The sequence below is a fragment of the Taudactylus pleione genome, unplaced genomic scaffold (genome assembly GCF_031769625.1).
Source record: "Taudactylus pleione unplaced genomic scaffold, aTauple2 ptg000036l, whole genome shotgun sequence".
NCBI classification, from domain to species: Eukaryota; Metazoa; Chordata; class Amphibia; order Anura; family Myobatrachidae; genus Taudactylus; species Taudactylus pleione.
Window position 1 is genome coordinate 4,260,828 of NW_028284438.1, and position 26,465 is coordinate 4,287,292.

At 42.7% G+C, this 26,465-nt stretch overlaps 1 protein-coding gene across 1 annotated transcript in view; it reads right to left on the bottom strand.

Annotated features, from left to right (window-relative positions):
• The window catches only part of SEC24D (SEC24 homolog D, COPII component), a 160,024-nt gene that overhangs the window by 60,916 nt on the left and 72,643 nt on the right, over positions 1–26,465 (bottom strand). Inside the window, exon 9 of the mRNA XM_088452248.1 lies at positions 16,172–16,310. Coding sequence (XP_088308374.1) covers positions 16,172–16,310 — 139 coding nt within the window. The remainder of the gene's footprint in view (positions 1–16,171; positions 16,311–26,465) is intronic.

Consider the following 26,465-nt stretch of genomic DNA (forward strand, 5'->3'; position numbering starts at 1 on the left):
CTAGCCCACGTGTCAATGAGTGAGAGCGAGAGCCCCATCCCCAGCAATGGCTACCACCAACGATACTCAAAGAGCACTATAGTCAGCAGTATCCTTTAATATAGAGGGAAAAACAGTTGTTTCTATCAGAAATAGGGCTTTTCGGTCTTTCATAAATAGACTCCATAGCAGGGACAGACTGGGGGGTGATATTCAGCACATGGAAAAAGGGCGCAGCCACGGATAAATGAGGGCATGCCACAAGTCACTGTGGTGTGGCCTAAATGCACACCCCATCTCAGCATGCTGGCTATGCAGAGCACTTTGAAGCAGAACTCCTCGGCCAAGCATTCACACACTCAATCTGGCCAATCAACCCATTAGCCCTTCTGCCATTTGCCAGAAGTGACAGATGGCCAGTTCCCTTCTGCCATTTGCCAGAAGTGCCAGATGACCCGTTCAGACCTGTCATGTAGTCACCATACTAATACAAGTTTACACCTAATGATATCTAGTATACGAGAAAAAGTTCCATTTAATAGGAGTCTGAGGTTCCAGATTTTCAAGAAAACAGTGTCTCCTAATTTTTTTACCTTTGTACCACCATGCATATTAAAGTCACAGACCACAAGGCATAATGGTCAAAGAGACCTATATGAGAAAATAGGCCAATGTTTTGTGCATTAACACAAAACCAAAATTAATTTGCAGGTTTCAATGGCAAATATGTTCTCTTGAATTTCTTCCCAATCCTGCTGGTTCTGCTATAAATGTAACTACAGTAACCAAAGTATCAAGGTCTTAAATTCACAAGGTACGTGTTCAACTGGTAACAGGACAAGTGTTTCAACAAATCATTAAAATGTAACTCTGAGTACCTTAACCTAAATCTGGGTACACACTTAGTGATTTTGTGAACGATTTGCCTGATTCCGACGGATCGGAACAACAAATCGTTCAAATCATGCAGTCTGTACCCACTATGTCGTAAGGTGAGCGCTCCCATGGGGTTGTCAGTTGCAACGTCAGGTCGGCCCTACATGTAGCTCAACCCGATGATGTGGCTGACGACCCCATGCAGCAGGGGCCGACATATCGGCGGTCGGACACTGGATCGTCTAATGTGTACTGGCCGCCCGATATGTTGGCTCTTCGGCAGTGGGGTTGTCACTCGCATCGCTGGGTACACACTAAATTACATGTGTACCCAGCTTAAGAGTTATTCTAGTACAGATGTAGCTAACTTTAAAAAACACCTGGTGAATCATGATGCCATCGCTCTTAAATAAAACACAGCACATGAAGTTTGTCTCTCAAACTATCAAGTCACAATTTTTTTTTTTTTTGTTACATGAAGTTAATTTTTCTACCAGCAGATGTCACATTGACCTGCTCAAATGCTGGAACAACCATTATAAAGAATGAGAAAGCACTGTAATAAACTAGTAAAAACGGACAGCATGACCCACTCCTAAAATCCTTAACCAACCCCAGAACTAGACAGCCTGACCTGGTTTCCACTAATACAGGCACACAAAAAGCATTATGCTGACTGCAACAAAACTCATTCTAACTAAAACTATGCGATAAACCCACACCAATAAGGTGCTTTTTCATAAACATAATGTATCCATGTTAAACATGGCAATCAACATAAAATTCAGCATGAAGTCAGTTTGCAGCCATCTTAAATTACATTTGTTTAAATCCTTACTCTGCAAATAAATAAAAAATACAGCATGTGTGCTTAGAAGAAGAGATGGCCTATTTACTTTTAGTTAATTGGAAAAGTCCACTTCTTGCCAGGGAGGGAGAGAAAACTCTCAGCATCAGTGATTGTGCTCAAGTTTCAAAGTTGAAAAGATTACTGTTTTAGGCAAAGGACTGTGCCACAACAATTCAAATGAGGATATCCAAGATCATTTTAATGTCTAGCAGGACTTGTTCCGACAAAAAGAAAACTTGGGACTCATCCAAAATCACAGAAACACTTGCTCATGAGTCACATACAGTAATTCTTGGACAAATATGGCATGGCATCTTCAGTGAAATAGGCTTGTCACTGGAAGATTAATAGATGTTGAAGCCATGAAATCCATAGGCACATGGAACTTATTAAAACAACTATTTTATTTAAAATGTCCAGTTCCCCAACTTCTTGTGACTGTGAAAGTGTTATCTGGAAGTATGTGGTGAGACATAATTTTTGAACCCATTCCACAACTACAGATTGATTTATTTCATAAATATTTTTATAATAGTGTCTCTCCACTTGGAGATCACTTGTGATTGCTGCTAATAACCTCATTTTGTAAGTATGCATTCCTCAGTGTGTGGAAGTAAGAGGACAGTGCTGATTAAAGTATGTTTCATAATAATATAGTATTAAAAAGCGGAATCGGTATGTAATGCCGGCTGTCGGGATGCCTCCTGTCACAATACCGACAGCGGCATCCCAATGGTTAGTATCCCGACAGGGGTCGGGTAAGTATACTTACCCTCCCACCTTCTCCCCCTAACTGTAATCCTCCCTTCTTGTAGCCTAACCCTAACTCTCCCCACCCCGCACCCTAACCATCCCTGTTAGTGCCTAAGCCTAAGTCTCCCCCCTTTGTGCCTAAACCTAACCCTCCCCCTTAGTGTCTAACCCTAAACCCCCCAGTGGTGCCTAAACATAATCCCCCCCTCCTAGGGGTGCCTAACTCTAAACTCCCCACAAAACCTAACGTTAACCCCACTAAGCTAGCTAAACCTACCCTCCCCCCGCGGCTAACACTAAGGGGTGGGGCTGCAGCGCATTCAAAAATTCAAATAGGGGAGCAACACCAACTGCCAGTGAGGCCCGGCCGGCAATGTTTGAAAGGGCAATTGGTGTGTCTCCCCTATTTGAATTTTGGACTGCACTGCAGCCCCACCACTGGAGACACCATTGCTAAGGGTGCCCCCTCCTTACCTCATTCGGGCTGGCATTCCGGCGTTGGTATTTCAACGCCTATCTTAAGTCCCTTGTTGGGCTTCCCCCGTCGGGATTTAGGGCCTGATTCAGAGCCGCTCATAAGTGGCCGCTCGTTCGCTCCGAGCGATGTTCGCACATCTGCGCATGCGTATGGGTCGTAATGCGCATGCGCCAACCAGTCAGTGCGGTCGGAAAACATGTGTTTGCAAAATTGCGAGTGTCTGCTAATTTGAGTGACAGGATAAGGCGTTTGTGGGTGGTAACAGGGGAAGGTGCTTGAAAACGGGGAGTGGAGATCTGAACGCAGGCGTGTGTGCATAATTAACAAAGCAGCGTCATCGACCACGTCACTTCGTTGTTTCTTAGCCTGAACTGTTCGCATGATTGCGGTAGGAAAATCCAACCACAAGCACTGCGAGCAGTTCAGACGCCTTTCGATGTACTCGATTAATCTAATAAATAGCGGAGATGACGTATGATGCGAGTGGCCAGGGGGCGTCTTTACAAAATAGCGAGCGCATGTTTCATTCGCTCGCTCAGACATAGAGGCGTCAACAGACCGCAAAGAGCGAGCGCTCAATTTAAATAGCCGGCCCCTTTTTCTGAACGAGCGAGCGCAAATAGCGTCCGGCTCTGAATCAGGCCCTTAGACCGATGACCGCTCATAACTACATTCCAAGCTAATGACATTCTCCCTAAAGAGAGATAATTTCCCCATTTTATTTTTTTCATCATACCACTTAATAAAGCACACTGATATATATTTTGAGTATAGATGTGCAGGTTCAGTTTTATTCTGTACTTATCACTAAATTATCACAAGTTCATATTAGTTTGGATTTCTCTTATTGGCTTATTGGCATGTGAGAGCCGGATAGCCAATATGATGCCGTTTTTCAGATCCAAACATATCCGAATAAAAGCGAAACACACATCTCTAATTTTGAGTTGGATGCATTTGCATACAAAGTGCAGGTGCAGAATACTTGGTGTAAATAAAGTACATTTATGTCTTTATTCTCAGACACACCATTTCAAGATGAGCTCCGTGCAAAATACATAACGATGTCCACAAACAGAGGCATAGCCAGAACTCTGTGGTCACAGAGCAACATTTAGAAGGCTTCTAGAGAGACAGCTTTTTCTGCAGCAGTTGTTCATTTTATGCATGCAGATCTTGCGAGTCATTAGCAACTCAGTCGCTTCTCCACTTGCTTCTGAATCAGCATAAGAGGGTGTCAACAGGGAGCTCACATGTAGTATAAATGTTCTAAGGAAGTGTTGTGGGCGTGTAGGCGGAATTGTGGGCTATGATGAGTGAGATCCATCTGATTTAGGGCCTGATTCAGACCCACTCGCGAGCGGCTGTCCGCTCGCAAGTGGGTCGATGTTATGGACTGAGCATGCGCACGACGGAGGGAGCTCCGTCGTGCGCATGCGCCAGACGCGATGAGCGAAGGAAAGTCCTTCGCTCGTTGTGTCCGATCAAAGGGGGCGTGCTGTCAATGTTGATTGACAGCACGCCCCATTTGGTGGGCGTGCCGGGGGCGTGCCTCCCTGACGGGGGCGTTCCCACGGGAACGCCTCCCGTCAAAAGCCGGCCCACTGACATCACTAGTGATGTCAGTGGGAGTGATTTTGGCTCTGATAGAGCCAAAATCACTCCGGAGCTTGCGGTTGAAAACCTCAACCGCAGGCTCCGGCACGCAATTTCGATGGTCGCGATGGTCACGACCATCGTGGCCATCACAATGCACACTTGTATAGCCTGTGGGTGGTGACCCACAGCTATACGAGCGTCCAGGAGGACGCTCCATTTTCATGGAGCCCGGCCCTCATTCAGAGCGTGCGCTCTGCTCAGAGCGTACGGCTCTGAATGAGGGCCATAGAGAGGATCTATTGCACCTTGTATAGGTTTGTTGTAAGTGCTCGCTGATAGTAATTACTACTTCAACAAGCAGAAGGATGGGGGTGGTGGCAATATAGATGAGGTTAACTCTGGATACAAGCGAAAATCCACATTTATTTCCATGCACACAAGTCATACACAAGCGTGTAACTGGATCAGCCCATAAATCTGCTTTGTCTCATATACTTCATCTACACCAATGAGCTGTAACATTAAAACCACCTTCCTAATATTGTGTAGGTAGTCCCCCCTCCCAATGCCACCAAAACTGCTCTAACCAGTTGAGGCAGACTCCACAAGACCTCTGAAGGTATCCTGTGGTATCTGGCACCAAGATGTTAGCAGTAGATCCCTTAGGTCCTGTAAGTTTTGAGGTGGGGCCTCCATGGCTCACACTTGATTTTCCATCACATCCCACAAATGCTTGATCGGATTGAGGGCTCAATTCAGACCTGCTCGCTAGATGCGTTCGCACGCAGCGAAAGTATGCAAATCCACAATCGCACGGCAAGGCTTCAGCACGCCCACTATGTCTTGGCGTGCAATCGTGGTGTGATTGCAGATGCCCACCAGCCTGTCTTAAGATGCCCACTTAATCACGTCATCTCCAGGATGTGTATGCAACCATCGATAACATAGAATACCATCGGAAGCGATCGCAGCACTTGTGGCTGACCATACCCTACCGCAAGCACTGCGAGTGCTTCAGTGTGAATTTCAACCATGTGACGATTACTATGATGCTAAGTTTTAATTATGCATGCCTCTTAAACGGTATTAAGATGCTCAGGCACGCCTGCGTTCGTACCACCACTCCCCCGTTTCCATCGACAAACCCCTGTCACCACCCACAAATGGCATCTCCTGTCTCTCATTCTAGTGAGCTGTCTATGCGCAGTGAGCGAACACTTCCAGACCGCACGGATTAGTTCGCGCACGTGCACTGCGATGCATTCCGCAGATTGCAAACATCGGACGGCTGTGAGCGAACACAACCTAGCGAGCAGGTCTGAATCAAAGTGCTACAATGTAGCGTCCGCTTTTTTCATTCAAAGTTCCATTGTGGATCATATGCAGACTCAGGTGCACACAGATATACAAGTATCACATATCAAATTAATCAGCAAAGTCTGCTGGTGCATCCTAATCACATCATATTGCACGCATTTTCATCATAAAAAGACGCTCACCGTTAGTAGAGTAGAACAGGACCTGGCAGCTCACTCACGCCAGTCGTACTGCATGGGGGAATGAGGCTGGATGTATGAGGACACATCTATTGGTGGTATGTGTCAAAGAAACATCCAAATGAATGCCATGACCCAAGGTTTCCCAGCAGAACATTGCCGAGAGCATTACATTGCCTCCGCCAGCTTGCCTTTTTCAGATAATGCATTCTGGCCACCTCTTCCCCAGGTAAACGACGCACACGAACCCATCTATCCACATGATGTAAAAGAACACGTGATTCATTAAATCAGGCCACCTTCTTCTATTGCTCCATGGTCTAGTTCTGACGCTCACACGTGCACATTGTAGAAGCTTTTGCCATGGACAGGGGACAGCATGGGCACTCTGACCGGTCTGTGACTACACAGCAAGCTGTGATACACTGTGCGTTCTGACATCTTTCTATCATAGCTAGCATTAACTCTTTCAGCAATTTGTGGTACAGTAGTTCTCCGGTGGGAATGGATCACACAGGTTAGCCTTCACTCCCCATGCATATTAATTAGCCTTGGGCACCCATGACCCTTTCGCCGGTACACCACTTGTCTTTTCTGGGAGTACTTTTGGTATGTGTTAACCACTACATACTGTGAACAGCCCACAAGACCTGAAGCTTTAGAGATGCTCTGACCTAGTCGTCTAGCCATCATAATTTGGCCCTTGTCAAAGATTCTTACGGTTGCCCATTTTTCCTGCTTCCAAAACATCAACTTCAAGATCTAACTGTTCACTTGCTGCCTAATATGACAGGTGCCATTGTAACAAGATAATCAATGGTATTCACTTCACCTGTCAGTAGTTTTAATGTTATGGCTGATTGGTGTATAATAATAATGAATAATAATAATAATAACAATAATAATAATAATAATAATATTATTCCACAATAAGGCAAGAAATATAAAGAACATTTTCTTAGACACCTTTCTATGCACATTTTCCACTATGTTATTTTGGTACAGCTTTTATAGTTATATTTCCATTGTTTTCTCATGATTTTCTAAACTAGCCCAAGGACAGGTAGTACCGACATCATTTTATGTCCCGACGCTTAATTTTATTTTCTGTTTAATAAGAAGAAGCACTGTTCTTGTTATTTTGTAAAAAAGGATACAATAGCCCAGAGGTACTGTAATATAATTATTAGAAAGCATGTTTTACACTGGCTGCATTTGAGAAAGAAATTAAGTAAGTAAAATGCTAAAGGCAATGATTAACGTACAGGAGTATAGAAACACAAACTATTCATAATCCTAAAATTAATCAAGAAGAAAATTTAATATATTTTAAAATGCCTGGGAGACATCCTGACAATAGAGATACTGTATAGTTTGTCAGTAAAGTACATCAGACTGTTGTACACACAGAGTTTGTAAAACGTTATTTAATGGATACAAAAGTGATTGAAAGACACAAAACACACTAGTATAATCAATGGTGTATGATGTAATTTATTTTGGGGAGGAAGGGGGTTAATGGGATGGAGCCCCAAAGCCAGAGGGACTTACACAGTTTTGGTTACGCCACTGTTGTCCTCATTTATCCTGTTTATAGCGATCAGGACCACACATTCAGGAGGAAATTAATACATGTGGGACGACATACAAACATAGTGCAGAGTTTGTCTTCAGCACAAGTACCATAAGCAAATGGAGCTTAATGTGCAGCAGTTGGAAAAAGTAAAAGAAGATCCTGATTTAAATCTATTAATGGTTTCAGCAAGATTTACGCAGAAAGACTTTTACAGAAGATACACTGCAAGGGGAAGGCTATCCCGCTGGTGGAGTTAATGTTCAGGAGGCGTATTTGGAAAAAAACAAGAAAAAATTATATATAAAATAATATAAATATAAAACAATACAATAAAAACTGTACATAAAGATACATTTTAGTAAGTCATATTTTAACAGTCAGCTCATAAGTTTAATTTAATAAATATATACTAAACAAAATCATTGTTTGCATCATCAATGCATACAGTACATATAGTCAGGTGCATAAATATTGGGACATTGACAGAATTTTCATATTTTGGTCTCTATTCACCACCACAATGGCTTTGAAATGAAACAAACAAGATGTGCTTTAACTGCAGACTTTCAGATTTAATTTGAGGGTAATTACATCCAAATCAGGTGAACGGTGTAGGAATTACAACGGTTTCTATATGTGCCTCCCACTTTTTAAGGGGCCAAAAGTAATAGGACTATCAACTCAAAAGCTATTTCATGGACAGGTGTGGGCTATTCCTTCGTTATTTCATTATCAATTAAGCACGTAAAAGGTCTGGAGTTGATTCTAGGTGTGACATTTGCATTTGGAATCAGTTGCTGTCAACTCTCAATATGAGATCCAAAGAGCTGTCACTATCAGTGAAGCAAGCCATCATTAGGCTGAAAAATTAAAACAAAACCATCAGAGAGATAGCAAAAACATTAGGTGTGGCCAAATCAACTGTTTGGAACATTCTTAAAAAGAAAGAACGCACCGGAGAGCTCAGCAACACCAAAAGACCCGGAAGACCACGGAAAACAACTGTGGTGGATGACAGAAGAATTATTTCCCTGGTGAAGAAAAACCCCTTCACAACAGTTGGCCAAATCAAGAAAACTCTCCAGGAGGTAGGTGTATATGTGTCAAAGTCAACAATCAAGAGAAGACTTCACAAGAGTGAATATAGAGGGTTCACCACAAGATGTAAACCATTGGTGAGCCACAAAAACAGGAAGACCAGATTAGAGTTTGCCAAACAACATCTAAAAAAGCCAATACAGTTCTGGAACAGCATCCTATGGACAGATGAGACAAAGATCAACTTGTACCAGAGTGATGGGAAGAGAAGAGTATGGAGAAGGAAAGGAACTGCTTATGATCCAAAACATACCACCTCATCAGTGAAGCATGGTGGTGGTAGTGTCATGGCGTGGGCATGTATGGCTGCCAATGGAACTGGTTCCCTTGTATTTATTGATGATGTGACTGCTGACAAAAGCAGCAGAATGAATTCTGAAGTGTTTCGGGCAATATTATATGCTCATATTCAGGCTTCAGAACTCATTGGACGGTGCTTCACAGTGCAGATGGACAATGACCTGAAGCATACTGCAAAAGCAACCAAAGAGTTTTTTAAAGCTAAAAAGTGGAATGTTATGCAATGGCCAAGTCAATCCCCTGACCTGAATCCGATTGATCATGCATTTCACTTGATGAAGACAAAACTGAAGGGAAAATGCCCCAAGAACAAGCAGGAACTGAAGACATTTGCAGTAGAGGCCTGGCAGAGCATCACCAGGGATTAAACCCAGCGTCTGGTGATGTCTATGCATTCCAGACTTCATGCTGTAATTAGGATTTGCAACAAAGTATTACAAAGTGAAAGTTAGATTTAGGATTGTTTAGTTTGTCCCATTACTTTTGGCCCCTTAAAAAGTGGGAGGCACATATAGAAACCGTTGTAATTCCTACACCGTTCATCTGATTTGGATGTAATTACCCTCAAATTAAATCTGAAAGTCTGCAGTTAAAGCAAATCTTGTTTGTTTCATTTCAAAGCCATTGTGGTGGTGAATAGAGGCCAAAATATGAAAATTATGTCAATGTCCCAATATTTATGCACCTTACAGTATACACAGTATTATTAGAGGCACTGTAGCCAGTATCTGTCAAGCATGGTCCCTCTAAATCAGAGATCTTGCAAATTTCTAAATCTTAAATTTGATGGGGTACAGTGAAAATCTGCTGTTCTGTAAAACCCTGACCCATAGGAGCCATTTCTGTAGGTGCTGTGGATGCTTGAACACCCCCAGTGTACCAGGCTTTTTAGAGGCTGGGCTGGTCACACAAAAACACAGAAATCTGCAGCACGTGGTCCCACTATTATAGTTGGACACAACCTCAGCCTGTTCAGAATGGGTCTGAATTTCCTAGAGGAATCAGGTCCACAAACAAAATTAGCCTTTCCTGCCTCCCCTTAGGAAAAATCTGGTATGTTCTGAAAGAACTTGAGCTCCATCTAACACCCCTATCTGACTGTTGTCAAGGGTGTAGCTATAGTAAGTGCAGGGAGTGCAGCTGCTATGGGGCCCGGGGCGCCTCCAGGGCCTGGTCCTCCCCCTGCATCCAGTTACACTGCCAACAGGTGGGTGCTTACCTTCCTGAGCCCCTCCCCCACCCCTCCCCGTGGGTGGCTTTTCATTTCTTATCAGCGTGGTGCTTGCAGGGCAGCTCATCTGCTGTCCCCAGTGGCTTCATGTCTCTTTACTAATGCTGTCAGGAGGTGTGGCTGTGCTGAGCCTGCTGAGACATCCCCTGACCATGGCCATACCTCCTTCAAGCACCAGTGAGGAGAGATGGAACCCTGTAAGCAGAACACTGAAATGAAAAGCCGCCCACGTGGCTCAGGAAGGTGAGTGCCTATCCCACTCTGAGTAGTGGGCGGGGATAGGAGGAGTGGAGGGCCGTGGAAATTTTACTAAAGGGCTCCCATAGGTCTAGCAATGCCCCTGGTTGGTGTAAAAAAAAATAGAATATGTATTTGTTGCTACTAATCCCAACTAGTACTGGCAACCCTAACCTACATGAGTATGCCCATGGCTACAAAAAATTTATATATAAAGGTCTCCTTTATAAAGAAATTGTACGGACAAGCAGTTGGGCAAGCTAAAGCATTATTTTTTTTAATACTAGTTAAAACCATGACTTCCAGGTGTAGCGAGTTCTGTTTCACTTTGCAACAATTTAGATAACAGAGTTGTCCTAACTTTATTTTCACCGGCTGCCATTTTTGCCTTTCAGAATTTTAAAAGCACTTTTTAAAGATCAAACAAATCAAGTAACACCTTTAATAGGTTTTTGTACTCCTCTTGCAAAGTTATAATTAGTGTTATAAAGTGCCAAGAGGAAAGAATACAACTTCAATATTTACACATGTAACACATTACAATTGGAGACAAGGTAATATGTGTAAATAAGGTAAAAGAATTACACGAGACATGGAAAACAAATAATCACTGGGGCTGATGCAGAGCTGAACGCAAATGGAACGTAATTGCTCCTGTATTGTGCACATGGAACTAAGGCCCTCATTCAGAGCCACTCGCTAGCGGCAGTACGCTCGTTCCGAGCGATGTTCGCACATCTGCGCATGCGTACGGTTTTTAGTACGCATGCGCGAACCGGTCAGTGCGGCCGAAAATCATTTGTACGCAATATAGCGAATGCCTGCTATTTTGAGTGACTGAAGGAGGCGTATGTGGGTGGTAACAGGGGAAGGTGCTTGAAAACGGGGAGTGGAAATCCGATCGCAGGCGTGCTTAAAGGTCAAAACGGGCGTTTTATGGGTGTGCATAATTAATACAGCAGCGTCAATGACCACGTCACTTGGTTTTTTTTAACTCAGAACTGCTCGCAAAATAGCGGTTGAAAAAACCAACCACAAGAATAGCGAGCAGTTCTTATCCTGTTCGATGTACTCGATTAATCTAATAAATAGCGGACATGACGTATGGTGCGAGCGGCCAGGGGGCGTTTTTATCAAATAAACGAGCGTATGTTTTGCTCGCTCGTTCAGACTTAGAGGTGTGAACAGACTGCAATGTGCGAACGGATCATTTGCATAGCCACCCCTTGTTTTTGAACGAACGAACGCAAATAGCGAACGGCTCTGAATGAGGGCCTAAATGCGTATATCCACCCGTATGCAGATATGATGCATCTCTACGGTTGGCAGCTGATATCTGTAAGCCTGGTTATATATATAACCAGTGTGCACTTACCCCAGCTCTCCTATACTAGGTGCATAAGATCCATCGGATAACAGGCATATTTTTGCATAAGCACAATTCTGCATAGCCTGCACTTCCATCAGCATGCCCCCTATGTACTTATCCTACATGAGAACGCTTTATTACAACCCAGTTATCCCCATCCAGTGGCAAGTGTAAATGTGTTTGGTTTGCTTATGACTCTACATAATCTGTAGTAGTGGACACTTGCTTCAGGTGCATGTGCAGTATGAATATAAGCAGTCCCTGTGTATTCAAGGCATGGCATCTGATAACAGAAAAGATCATTTTAACTTATTTGTGGGTCATTTAATACTTAAAACTTCCCTGTATTTAATGCAAATTAAACATTTAAAAACACTAAAGGTAACAGGTTGCTATAATCAACATTCATATCTGTTATGATAAATATATATATAAATACATTGTATTAATTTAGCTGTTTTTTTTAACACTCTGTACACAAATACTTTTACCTTACCATTTTATTTCAGTGTTTATCATTTTGCCCACTTTAAATGTTTTAAAAAAATAAGAACATTCAATAAGTTAAAAAAATATATAATTTCATTATTTAGATCCATCATAAAATTTATTGCAGAATTATTTTTTTCTTTTATTGATGCATGAAATCATAAATAACTCAATTTAGGTATGCAAATAAAGCAATGAAATGTGGATACATATGCCAAGATACGATGGATCAGAATCACATTAAGTAAATAAACTAAAAAGCAAAAATAGGAGCAAGAGTAGACCTGAATCCAAAGCTAAAGTGAGGGGAGGGTGGAACCACATCCAATCATAAATGACACAACAACAGACGTATAACATGATGTATCGTGTGGCAGGGGATTTATCGGTCAGAAGTTGGATCAGGGGTCTTGTGAAAACTGCAATATACACTTTTTGGTCACAACTGTAACTGTGAGGGGTTAAGTTGAAGTGTTAAGGGAAACACAGCTCATGGTAGATATGAGAAAAATAAAACATTGTTAACCCTACCTTTAGTTACTGTACTGAATGTTTTATTGGTGATAGCCTGGATTATTAGTATGTGCTAAAACTAAAGGTATTCTGGGCCTGATTCAGAGCCGGACGCTATTTGCGCTCGCTCGTTCAGAAAAAGGGGCCGGCTATTTAAATTGAGCGCTCACTCTTTGCGGTTACGCCTCTATGTCTGAGCGAGCGAACGAAACATGCGCTCGCTATTTTGTAAAGACGCCCCCTGGCCGCTCGCATCCTACGTCATCTCTGCTATTTATTTGATTAATCGAGTACATCGAAAGGCATCTGAACTGCTCGCAGTGCTTGTGGTAGGATTTTCCTACCGCAATCATGCGAACAGTTCAGGCTAAGAAACAACCAAGTGACGTGGTCGATGACACTGCTTTGTTAATTATGCACACCCTTAAAACGCCCGTTTTGACCTTTTGGCACGCCTGCATTCGGATCACCACTCCCCATTTTCAAGCACCTTCCCCTGTTACCACCCACAAACGCCTCATCCTGTCACTGAAATTAGCAGGCACTCGCTATTGCGAGCGCTCGATTTCCGACCGCAATGACTGGTTGGCGCATGCGCATTACGACCCATACGCATGTGCAGATGTGCGAACATCGCTCGGAGCAAACGAGCGTCCGCTTACGAGCGGCTCTGAATCAGGCCCTCTATTCACTAATATAGCTGTGCTGGTACTAGTTTAATTGTAAACTGCTGGATCCCATGAGGAGTTTCTGGGGTGTCCACTTTATTGCTGAGGAGACAGCTCCAGAGAGCCTCAGTGATTTGTCCTGTCTGAGAAAGACGGACAGAGTGGGGACAGAGCAGGTGGTGATTCTGGTCAGGAAAGGCAGCCAGGAGGAGGAGCCAGTCTGACTCACATCCCACTCAGCTGACAGAAGTACAGAGGATCTGCCCCACTGCTGACAGCGATAGAAGCGGAGGTTGGAATTGAAGTGAGCTGCCCTGTTGACACTGACTTCAGTCACAGGAGTGAGTGAGACCTGAGCACACCTTACAATAAGGAGATATCAGCTGAACAAATATTGTTCTCATACCGGTAAAGTGCACAGTCTGGAACCTGTTCCCTAAAGAAGGGGGTGGGCCCTCAGGCTGTGGGGCCCACCAGGGGTTTCCCCTGTACCCCTGTGGGCCAGTCCAACCCTGCACACTAGGATTGGCAAGTGTATATATACTTACCAATCGCCCACCCGATGTGTCGGCCTGATGGTACAACAACTGGGCGAGCATTTTAATCTGCCCAACCAGTTGAGCTGCCACTCTCCGCTGAGTTCCTGCAGCATCTGTACTGGTGATCGGCAGGTCTCCCAAACAAACCAGCAGATGTACTGCTGATATGTCTGCCATCTGTTGTGCTGCACAGCTGATGCGATATGTCTCTGAACAACGTCATTCACAGACATATTGGGGGTACACCCCCGCCGATGTGCTCAAGATATATTGGCTGTTCGATTGAACGGCCGATATATGGCCCAGTATGTACCCAGCTTTACACAGCAATCAGAGATAGGAGGCCGTCCCCTGAGGGTAGTGCTGGGTCCTGGAAAATGCGGGGCCAGGAAATCTGCGTCCACTGATGCAGACCCTGGCCTCATCCCTCCTGGAAAACGGGGATGACACACCTCCGTTTCTGGGAACGGTGGACAGCCACGCCCCTGCCATCCAAATGCAGCAGCATGTCAATCATGCTGCGGCTTGGGAGGGTCTGTGGACGAAATCGACATTCTGCACATGTACAGGACCCACTCACCACTGGAGATGTACGCTAACCATAGGGTAAGCGTACATCTCTGATTCAGGCCCAGTATCAGCTTCCTTCGCCAGCCGGAGGATTGGGAGTTATCTCTTCTACTTATGAGCCTCTATAGGCTTAAAGCAGATTACACCATCTCAAGATGGTGTAATCTAATGGGGCCAAACTCTGAAAAGCTTTGCTTTGTGGAGTTTGGTACAGATGTGTCCACGTACTGTACATCTATCCTCCTGTGCGCTACAAGTCGTGTTACACATAACGTGTGAGTGCCGAGTGACTTAGTAGCGCTGAGCTTTTCATGCGACTTTTTACCTTCAAATGCGTCATATTCGCAAAATGTTCTGTGTGTGAATGCAGATGTATCTGAATGCGAAATGCTATGTTACAGTGTCAGCGGCTGTGACACTGAAGGGAAGCGTGTCGCATACAGATGCACCCACAGTTGCTGTGCAAATAAGACGCATTTCAAGGTAAAAAGAAACTCAGTGCTATCAGGTCACGCCACGGCATGGTGCGACTAGAAGGGATGCAAGGAGGCCAGATGTATGTGGGCACATTTGTACAGAGGGCAGAGACCAAGTCACCGTTGATAATAATGGGAACTGCGATCTGCAGTGCTAATTAGAATTCTGCCAGAGATTTCGGTGAAATCTCTTACATTGTGCTTTTAGTGCATAGCAACAATTCATAGTTATGCAGAAAGTTGGAAACTGCAGTTTCTACATAACTTTATGAGAAAAACATTGATACATAGGCCCCTAAGAGATAGTGAAAGATACAGTCACACAGGAACACCTCTCCTTACATCTTACGTTCAGACAAGGGATAACTAGCAATGGCCTTGACCTTATTATAAGAATATCATAAGAATATAACAGATAAGATACACCAGTCCATGGAGAGGCTTGCAACCAATGAATTCTCCAAACATAAAATCAACTAGGGATTGCAATATATATATATACATATATATATATATATATATATACATATACATATATATATATATATATATATATATATACATATATATATAGTCTCCCTTTACATTCCCTTAGAAATTCCTCTGACCTGCATCTCACCCATTTCCTTGATAACCACCACTCATTCCCACCTTAAATAATTATCTTGTGCCAATACTTATCTGTACAACACCTTACTGCTCCTGATCAGACTCCTTTCTAGCCTTCAAACCTTTAAATGCTCTCTGAAAACCAACATCTTTATGGCTAATTTACTACCATCTATATCACTAATACTGGTAAACCCTCTCTCCTCTTACCCAATCTCCACTCTCAATCACATTCATTACTCTTGTCTCAGCTCCTACCTTTTACCACTAGACTGTAATACCTAGCTACTCTTTGTTTTCATATCTACACTTATCCTGTTTAACTTGTAATTCCCTGCTTTGTATACACTCTGTGTTTTTCCACTGTTTAGTGCTCTGGGGCACTGTGGCACATGACAAGTAGGGTATAAAAATAATACTAACAACAAACTATAAAATCAGAGTAAGCACTAAAAACAGATTTACCATCATTGATAAAGTTGCAAAATCCACACTGGTATCGTCTTCCTCCCTCAGTGAAAAGCATGAATGGACACATATAAGCTTTACATCGGTTACAACGAATTGGTCCAGTTTCTCCATGGTTTACAAGATAAAGAGGAGTCTAAAAAAACATATGAGCACAATCTTGTTAAATCACCATTATATGTGCCACTACATTGCCTCATTCATGTGAAATTGAATTCAAATGCTCACATTTTATTTTAACTTGATCTTAGAATGTGCCATGTACAGTACCACTGCAATCTCAAGCACAAGACGGGCAATCAACATTGTTTGTTCTTGCAAGATTTATGGTCTGAGCATGAGATTAAATTGATCCATGCAATAAAATAATATTCATATTTTATTAGTGTAACAAGATATACATAGACACTTGTCAATTTATCTATACTATGGGCAAAATTTACTAAGCGGCGGGTTCTAAACCCCGGCGGTTTGACGGCGTGTTCTATTCTATTCTAAACCCCGGGGGTTTGGTGGCAGTTTTGCAGCAGTTTCTAAATGACAGCCCTGTTCTATTCTATTCTAAAATGTGTTTTGACTGCGGTTTGGCGGTGGTTTTGCTATCTGCGGATTTACTAAGGCCAAAACCGCTGCAAAACTGCCGTCAAAACACATTTTAGAATAGAATAGAACAGGGCTGTCATTTAGAAACCACTGCAAAACCACCACCAAATCCCCGGGGTTTAGAACAGAATAGAACCCGCCGTCAAACCACCACCTAACCGCCGGGGTTTAGAACCCGCCGCTTAGTAAATTTTGCCCTAAATGTTTACATAAGAACATTAAAAAAAATACATTCACTCTACTGTACCTTTGTGCCTTGTTTTAAAAGCAATTTATTTCTCAGCCAAGTAGTTCTGAGGCAAGGGAGATAAAGTGAAACATTCCAAGCTTTTTCCCAATAATAACAATCCAGAACATGGTCTACACCAAATATCCATCATTTTGAGAAGAAGACAAGGGGCTGAATCTTGTCAGATGTTGTATTTATATGTAAAGCAGTGCAATTTAGAAAACTAACTATGCTTGTGAAGTGCAGATTGCAGATATACATACGTTGATTGTGACAATTGCTTGTTAAATACGGACAATTGCATATATTTTACATAGTTTGACTGCATATGTGTAAAAACTAAGCCAGACTGCACAACCAGTTATTTCTTATATTCAGTAAAGCACTCACATTTCCACCCAAATTGTGGCAGAACATTTCACAATCATGACTTAGGAGGAAAATCAATTAGCCGTGGTAATTTACAGCGGGCTAACTGATCCCCAGAGCTATTCAATTAGCCCCGAAGGCTGCACTTAACAGGGATTTTTTTTTTTAGCCTAAGTAGGCTAGAAAAGAAATCCGTGTTAAATAGTGTGTTAATGGATGCCACGACCCTGTTAAAACATAGGTTCGTGAAATTGTCACAGATTCTATGTGTTAATGCCCGTTAACATGTTAATTTAATGGGCGTTAAAAAGGGGCTTGGGTGAATAAGGGTCTGGAATTGAGTAGCCCCAGGCGTTAAAGCCCGAGGCTACCACCCTTTTTCATCCCCGTTAAAAAAAGTGGTTACTTGAATACGGCCCTTAGTATAGCGATTTAAAAAAAAATAAATGTAGTATTTAATAAAATTATTTTAAAGTCAAAATTTGTCATTATAACAGAAAATAACCATACAGCAAACTTAGGGCCTGATTCAGAGCTGAACGCTCTGACCAGAGCGCTCGCTCTGAATCAGGGCCCTCCTACCTTTTTTTGGAGCGGCCTCATGGACGCTCGCATAGCTGTGGGTTACCACCCACAGCTATAGCGAGCGTCCATGATGATGGTCGCGATGGTCTTGACCATCGCGACCATCGGGCTTGCGACGGAGACCCTGCGGTAGGGTCTCGCTGCCGCAAGCCCTGGAGTGATTTTGGCTCTATCAGAGCCAAAATCACTCCCACTGACATCACTAGTGATGTCAGTGGGGCTGGACCCAGATGGTAGGCGTTCCCACGGGAACGCCTCCGTCTGGCAGGCACGCCCACCAAAGGGGGCGTGCTGTCAATCAACATCGACAGCACGCCCCCTTTGGTGCGAGACCCGGAGCGACAGCTTTCCTGTCGCAGTCCGGGTCTCGCGCATGCGCACGACGGAGCTCCCTCCGTCGTGCGCATGCGCAGTGGGGAACATCGACCCGCTTGCGAGCATACTGCCGCTCGCGAGCGGGTCTGAATGACCCTCTTAGTCTAAAGGGGCCTATCCATTAGCAGATAAATTGAATGATAGAACGATATATCGTTCAATCGTTCAATTTATCTGCTATGGATAGGCCCTGAACGATGACAGATGCGTACTCCTGCGTCCGATAAATTGAATCTTTCATCTCTCCAACATGTTGGTCAATTATCGCATATCGCTGCCAGATATTAGAAATATCTGGCAGTTTATATGCGGTAAATGACGAACGCCGAAAGATATTAGCAGCAGCTACAGAGCACTGCAGAGAAAAAAATCCACTCCCTGAATGATGTCATGCAACATCGTTCATCGTTGCCAAAAACTGTCATGTACATGACAGATATCGTTCAGCACAGCCACCGGAATTTTCAAGGTATATCTTTCGTCTTTCATCGCTCAGAAAAACATCTGCTAATGGATAGGCCGCTTAAGGTAGTGAAGTGGGCACAAAAGGCTCACTTTTGCCATGTTAAATCACTACTTGTGGGAGTAAGATTATTTCAGAACTAGGCTGGGTACACACCTAAAGATTTTTTGTCCAACCATCCAACTAGTTGATTGGAATGAAAATCTGGTAAGGTATGAAAGCAAATGACAATCATCAATTTGCTCCCAAACGCCAGAAAATGGACAAAAACTGTTGTTTGAACAAATTGTTTAGATCAAACATTTAACAAACTTGTCAAAATGACCATTTTCATCTGTTTTCTGGCGTTTAGGAGCAAATTGCTGATCATCATTTACTCCCATACGTTACCAGATTTTCATTCCAACCAATGGATGGTTGGACAGAAAATCTTTAGGTGTGTACCCAGCTTAAAGCTCAATTAGAGTATAACTTCCTGCTTTGGAGTTGTTCCCTGCAGTTCAGTAACTGAAACAGCATGTATGCACATCACACTATTATGATGTATTTATCACTATTCACTCTATAACAAAACACCAAAAAACTTTAGATTTCTAAATATTTCAAAAGAATAAATCACTATACTAACATGTGTCTGTAGGTGTCACTCTAAAACCAAGTATATCATCATACAGTACAGTGTAGTACAAATTCCCTGTCTATTAAGCAGTACTCACTGTACATCATACTGTAGTTTCATTTACTGTAGAAAGGCTACTCTAGAACAGGGGTTCCCAACCACGGTCCTCAAGGCACACTAACAGTCCAGGTTTTAAGGATAGCCATTCTTGAGCACGTGTGTTAATTAGTACGAGAGAGAGCGAGAGATTGATTTCACAGTGAACGTAAATTGGTGAAATGTATCCTATGATTTAGGCTGGTGTCAGAATCTAGTACAAGCCCCTGTATTCAGGAACAAATTTCATTAAGAAATAATGTTTCCATGTAACATAGTATATGAGTGATTTAGCTGTGAGAGATCCATGCAATGTTCTAGCAGCTGAAATACTGTGAAGCAGTTATAATATCAGTGGCATATTAACAATGGATGCAGGATATGTAGTGCACATGGACCCCCAAGCCAGGGGGGCCCCTTGCCACCAATCCTGCTCCCACCATCTGCTGCTCGAGGACTGTCACTGAGGACTAAGGGGCACATCTAGGGGCTTATTCATCATTACATAATTATCATTACTGGTAATTAAGTTTTGAACTCGCTGCGTTCGTTCGGAGGCATTCATCATTCCTCATTAAGTAAAGTATCACTTACGAAAAGCTACTCTTTTTGCGGAGTCAGCTTTTCGGAATTGTGATACTTTTTCTCATTTATCTTAGCACTCTCTGCTCCCAGCCCACAGCCTCTTCCTGTCTCCACACTTCCTGCCCGCAGACCCTGCTCCGTGTCTCGCCTTCCCCACTGGTGTCTGTCCCAGGCCAATCCCAGCCCCACCTCCCCCCGTTGGTGTCTGTCCGATGCGGCCCCCACCTCCCCCCCCCCGGGTGTCCGATCGCCTGCCGTCCAGTCCCCACCCGCGAATGTCCGATCAGGACCTCCTCTCTCCCCCACCAGCGGTTATCCGATCCGGAGCCGCCGAATCTTCTACCCACCCCAGCTCACCTGTGTTCTCTCTGTGAGTCCGGAGGGTCATATGTCTGCAGTGCGAGTTACGGGGCTCTGCAGTGCAGACACAGCAGGAAGAGATATTAATAGATCCCTCTGCTGTGGCTGGCAGATATATCTTCACAGGCTGCTTTGCAAACAGCAGCCTGTGAAGTTTATTGGGGGCAGGATGGCATTCAGTGACACAATCAAGTTCCGAAAAAATGCTTTTTCTGAACTTGATGAATGGTCCTGACACTTATTTTTTACAAAAGTATGTGATGATGAATAGGCCCCCTAGTCCTCTTGTTACCGCTCGTTACTAATTAAATGATGCTCCAACAATCAGCTCCTAACTCTCATGTGTTTGAAAAATGACAGTTAGGAGCTGATTGGTTGGAGCACCATTAGGATTCGCAACGAGTGATAACAAGAATATCACTTGATATTAAATATGCCCCTAGCTCCGCCCTCCGGTTAGCATGCTGCAACTGTCACACTGCACTTGCTCCTCGTACACCAGGATTAATATTGATGAACTAATCCAAAATATAACCCAGGCGCTGTAGAGTTTTTAAACAACTCCCAATCCCAAAAACGTTGAATGAGGTAGTCACCCTCACAAAATATCAGAATATATATATAAAAAGCAACCGTGGGGTTGGGAGTACCAATTTATCACGCTCAAATCAGTATGTAAAAAAATAGGTATTTATTAAATAACATTTAGACAACTAGCGATTAGTATCCAATCTTTATAAAAATATATATATGAACATTGCCAATATAAACATTGTAATTAGTTAAAATGATAGCACTACTGGATCTATCCCTGAATGTGAATCCCTGGAATATTAAAACTGAATAGTTTCCATATATAGTCATTTGCAGTCTCCAACAGAGTCAATAAGGTATTGAATGAATGATGTACCTACAGTTTGAAACAAAAAGTTTCCAAAGGAGGAATTTACCTGCAGACTTTCATAAAGTCCTGGGAAACAAGCAGCTTTGGTGTACGGTGGTAAGCTCAGCCCGGGATTGGGGAGAGCCAGGGGGAATGGAGAAGCCGCTGGGTGGTAACGTGGAGCCGCGTGTGAAGCGGTGCAGGTGCTCTGATAATAACTCAGATTTTAATGATGATACAATGTAGCCACTCGGTGGAATAGTGGGACCGCGTGTAGGAGGTGGTGATAGTCCCGCTGAAGGCTGAGTGAAACTCCGGCTAGCGTGATGGTATGACCAGGCTGTATCCACGGATGGCAGGCAGAAAAGCTCAACCCTTGTGAGGGGAGCAGATGTATTAGCCGCTCTAGAGTCCGTGCAGCAGAGAGCGTGTCAGGAGGATCACAAAGTTCCAAAAGTGAGATCTGGAGTTAGAGCAGATGCTTGTTGCAGGAACAGAACAAATCAGGTATAGCATGTGGTAAATTTGTACTCCCAACCCCACGGTTGCTTTTTATATTAATATCGATGAACTAGTTTCTTAAAACATCCCTGTATAATACTTACATACAATATATAAAAATGCACAACAAAATAAAATGTAAATTAATGAGGAGACGTTGGACAATGAAACTGCTATTTGGGGCATGCATCTATTTTTCTGTGATATGTTAAAAATTGTGAAGTTGCAGATGAAAAATGTGTTAGGTTGCCACATTTTTTAGAACTGTAAATGAGGCCCAATGAACATTTAAGGTTAATTCCACCTGTGTTGAATATCCTAAGTATAACCCAGTTTTGAAAAGCTTATTCACCTGGGATCACAATAAAAAATTGGGGAATATTAATGACACTTGTGCAAATGAAAAATGTTCATTGCACTCAGTCAGATTCTAGCTGTCATTTTGAGAACAGCATAGAAAACTATCAAAACAATCAATACATCTGATTGTTCGCTATAGGAAACATCAACTCTTTTCTTTGCATTGGTTCCGTAAATGTCTACCAATGTATATAATACAAAGTGAATCCACTGTACGTCACTCATGACAGTTCAATAAAATCATGATTTTAGCACTATCATGGTTATACTTCACAATATAGATCATATAAGAGTATATAAGAATATGAATAAATTCCCTTAGATAGAAGACAAGTACAAATGCACTGAAAAACTGTGGAGGCTTATCTTGTTTCTGTTAGTATAACCTAAAAACACTCACAGTGACATGCAAAAGGATAAGCCTTCACTTGTGTACAGTACATCTTTATTCTCTATAACAAATGCTCTTGTCACCAGCTATACAGCATCAGGCTGTGGCTGCACAAGATAACACAAGGGGATGACCTCTCTGTAATGATCACTAGGTATTATTACACCATGCCTCACTTCTTTCTGGACCTGCTGCCACAGATAGTTGCTAAGCAAATCATGTTGTTTATTCTGTTATCTGCTTTAGCAGTGATGGAAAAATAATCTCAGTACCTGCTTAGTATTTTGGATAGATTTTCAGACTTGTCATTAAATACATTACATCTGGAAGCCGGAACGCAGGCTAACAATACACTGTTCCCTGCATAAAATACAAACTTTTACTTCATCCCAGATTTTGGAAACAGGCATGGCATAAATACAAACTATGCTAAGAGTAATTAATAAGTACAGAACAGATGAACTGACTGCTCTTTATCCTACATCAATGCTCTATATTTCTACACTTCCTGCATGAAATGTAATACATGGTGATTGCGAAATGAATGTTCAGAGACTTGCAAAAGTGGCAAACATGCCACTCTCTATGACACTGATCTCCTTCTTTCCCAACCCTTTCAACCTAGGCACTTCCCTAGGCCAACCTAGTTCCAGAGGGGGCACCCAGCCTGTACGGCAACCAGAGTGTTTATTATCTCGAGTGGGCAGTGTACGGACATACCATTTTTTCCCCACACTCGCTTGCTTGCGATTGTGAGCCCAGCAGTTCGCCTCTTTTGTTCCACCCACCGCCCCCGTTCTGCCCTCTAGCCGCCTCCTCTGTTCCGCCCGCCACCTCTGTTGTCGTGTTAGGCCATTTGGCACTACTCCTGCTAGTTGTAGCGTCACTTTTGGACATAAGTATCACCTTTCGCCGGTTACTCCGTCACTCACCTTGCTTCCCAGCTGTATTGTGTACTGATATTTGTGGTTCTATTTATTGCTTGTCTGTTTATGTTTTGGTCACTGTACTGTATTGAAATGTTATGTTCTTTGTACCCTGTTGTGTTGCTTTATGTATGGCGCTACGGACCACTTGTGGCGCCTTATGAATAAAATGTAATAATAATAATAATAGCTAGGCAGCAGACAGTCACGATGATTATACATCATAAGAACTTAAGTTGGGAGGAGGGGCTCCAGCTAAAATCTTGCCTAGGGCACCAAATTAATCAGCGACAACCCTGTTACTGCTGCCTAACATTACATAATTAAAGCAAAAGATGTATACAATCCCTAAAAGTCATAGTTTAGACCCAGATTAAAAAAAGAAATTAGAGTTACACTGAGAATACCTGGTTTCCCATTTATAGTTTACAGTATTGCCAGCACATAATGCTTTCTTGATGTTTTGTGTGGCTCAAATGAAAAAAGATAACAGTAACAAGCTTAATTTTCCTACAGCTGTTGCAAGGAGTGCGCTCTTGTGCTGCCTCCCAACAGTATCCAGGCAGAAGAGAGGCGGCGGGCACTAGGACCTGCTGGGACTCAGTTCTGACCACTGACATACGCTACTGTGCATGCAAGTTAGGCATCTACACGCTTCTTTACTCCCCAGCTTCCATGAGGACAGGTTGGACCAGGAGACTCTCACCAGCAAAGGGCCTACAGTGCCATGCTGCATACCTGCAAGTACACTCTACCACCACTGTTGTACACTACATCGTCAGTGATACTATGCGCTAGCATAAGTGTCACATGCTACCTGGTGTTCTAACTGATATATAATAAATCTAAGAACTAAGAAATGGTTAAGCATGCCTTATGTGGACTAACTGCAACCAGCACCGACTAATGCATTACACATTTAATCAACAACACTCACACTCTGGCCAGTTATATTATACTTTGGTGTATCAATTCATTTGGAGAACTACTGCTGCCAACAAATTCCGCATGTGCATCATTGTGACAGTTTACACTATCACCTGCTGTCACCACAATCTCTGCTAATAGTTGTGGGCCCAGTAACCACATGCTAGCAGTTACCATCTTCCCCATTCACCAGGCTAACACAAGTGGGATCTGTTCCAAGGCCATCACCGTGCATGCATCTGGTTGCTGAAAGTCCAGATATCCATGGTGTGGTATACGCTGATACCAAGATCAACAAAGTTGCAGACAACACAGAATAAGAAGATCTCATTGAATATGGACAGTCCCTTATGCATCTGTATGATATAAATGTAAAGTGCAGGGAGGAGCATGTCTTTTGGAAAGCTGACAGGTGCTGAAAACTACTCTAGTGGAGATGCTGTTAAAGCAGGAAAAATTGTGAAAGGTCTCTAGTAGCCTGCTGACAATCCAAGTCTTGAAGATGTAGAGTTATGAGGACAATTGGTCTAGTGGTGGTCTCACATATTTATTCTATTATCCACAGGAAAATGACAGCTTACGATATGTGGATAGAACTGCAAATGGCTTATGAAGATACCCTTGAGGCACACACTGTATGCAACAAACTTTGTGCTTGTAAAAACATGAATGAGAACATAGACAAAATGTTATCCATCTCTTAACAGTTAATGTTGTAGAGGTTGCTATGGTGATGCTGCAAAACCTTATGCAGGAGTACGACTTCCTGGTAATGGCATTAAAGTCAAGTACTACGAAGCTGACAACAGAGAATATTGCAATTTTAAGCACATACCTACTGAAACAAATACTGAGAATTCTGTTCTACTGTCTAAGAGTTCAAAGCACAAAAAGTTCAAGATCAGTTTCAAGTGTCACAAGTTGGGACATAAGGCCTCAGATTGCAGACTCATTGTATCAAGTAGCCCCATATCACTTAAGTGTGACAGCGGGAATAAATCAGCCTTGAATGTAGCAGATAGAGATTGCTGGTACATGGACTCAGGAGACACAAGGCACTTCAGCTGTAATGAAAATTGATTCAAGTCATTAAGGCCATGTGAGTCAACTAAGGTCCAAGGCATAGGAGGCAAGGTCTCATATGCTACTCAAGTTGGGACAATTATGATATGCTTAAGAGTAAGATACGAGAAAGTTGTCACTCACTTGGAAGATATACAGTTTATATCTAACCTAGAAACCATGTACAAAGAAACCAAGAGGTGGAAATCCACTTCTTGTGACTCCTGGCACTGTAATTTAGTAAATATGTAAATTTTAATAAAATTGGAACACCTGCTGCAGATGAATGAAATCTCGCTAAGCCTCAAAAAAGTTTTCTTACACTTGAAACGATAGAATGTACATATAATGTTTACTCTTTTCACTGATCTGTATTTAAAATATAATTATACAAGAAACAGTGATAAATAGTAGATACATTCATATATATGTATGCTCCTTATTAAGGAATTGATTGAGGCTCAATTTGTAAAATTATTTACAGTTTTAATATAACACATAACTGATACAAAAAATGGAAATAAAATTAAAACAGTTTAAAACAAATGATACAATATAGCACTTCACAACAATGATTTCTTTATAGAATATACTGAGTCTATTTAGTCCCATGCAGAAGGGGCAGCACCCAGCTGTTCCAATTTGGAAAATTGTCTGGTCCGCACTTATGTAGTTCGGCAGTGCCTTTTTCAGATATTAGACTCACAATGGTAGGGTGCAGCCTGTGTCCATGCCGGTTATGGAACTGCAATGTGCGTCTGCAGTGGCGGCTAATATGAGTAACAGGATTAAGTGTTCTGACCCCGATCAGTATGGATCGCTCAGTCAGGTATGCACTCAAACATTTTGGCAAACGGTGAAGGATTGGGTCAGCGGCGGGCTCAGGAACAGAGGCCCTGGTTCAGAGCCGGACGCTCTGACAGAGCGCTCGCTCTGAATCAGGGCCGTCCCTGCTCC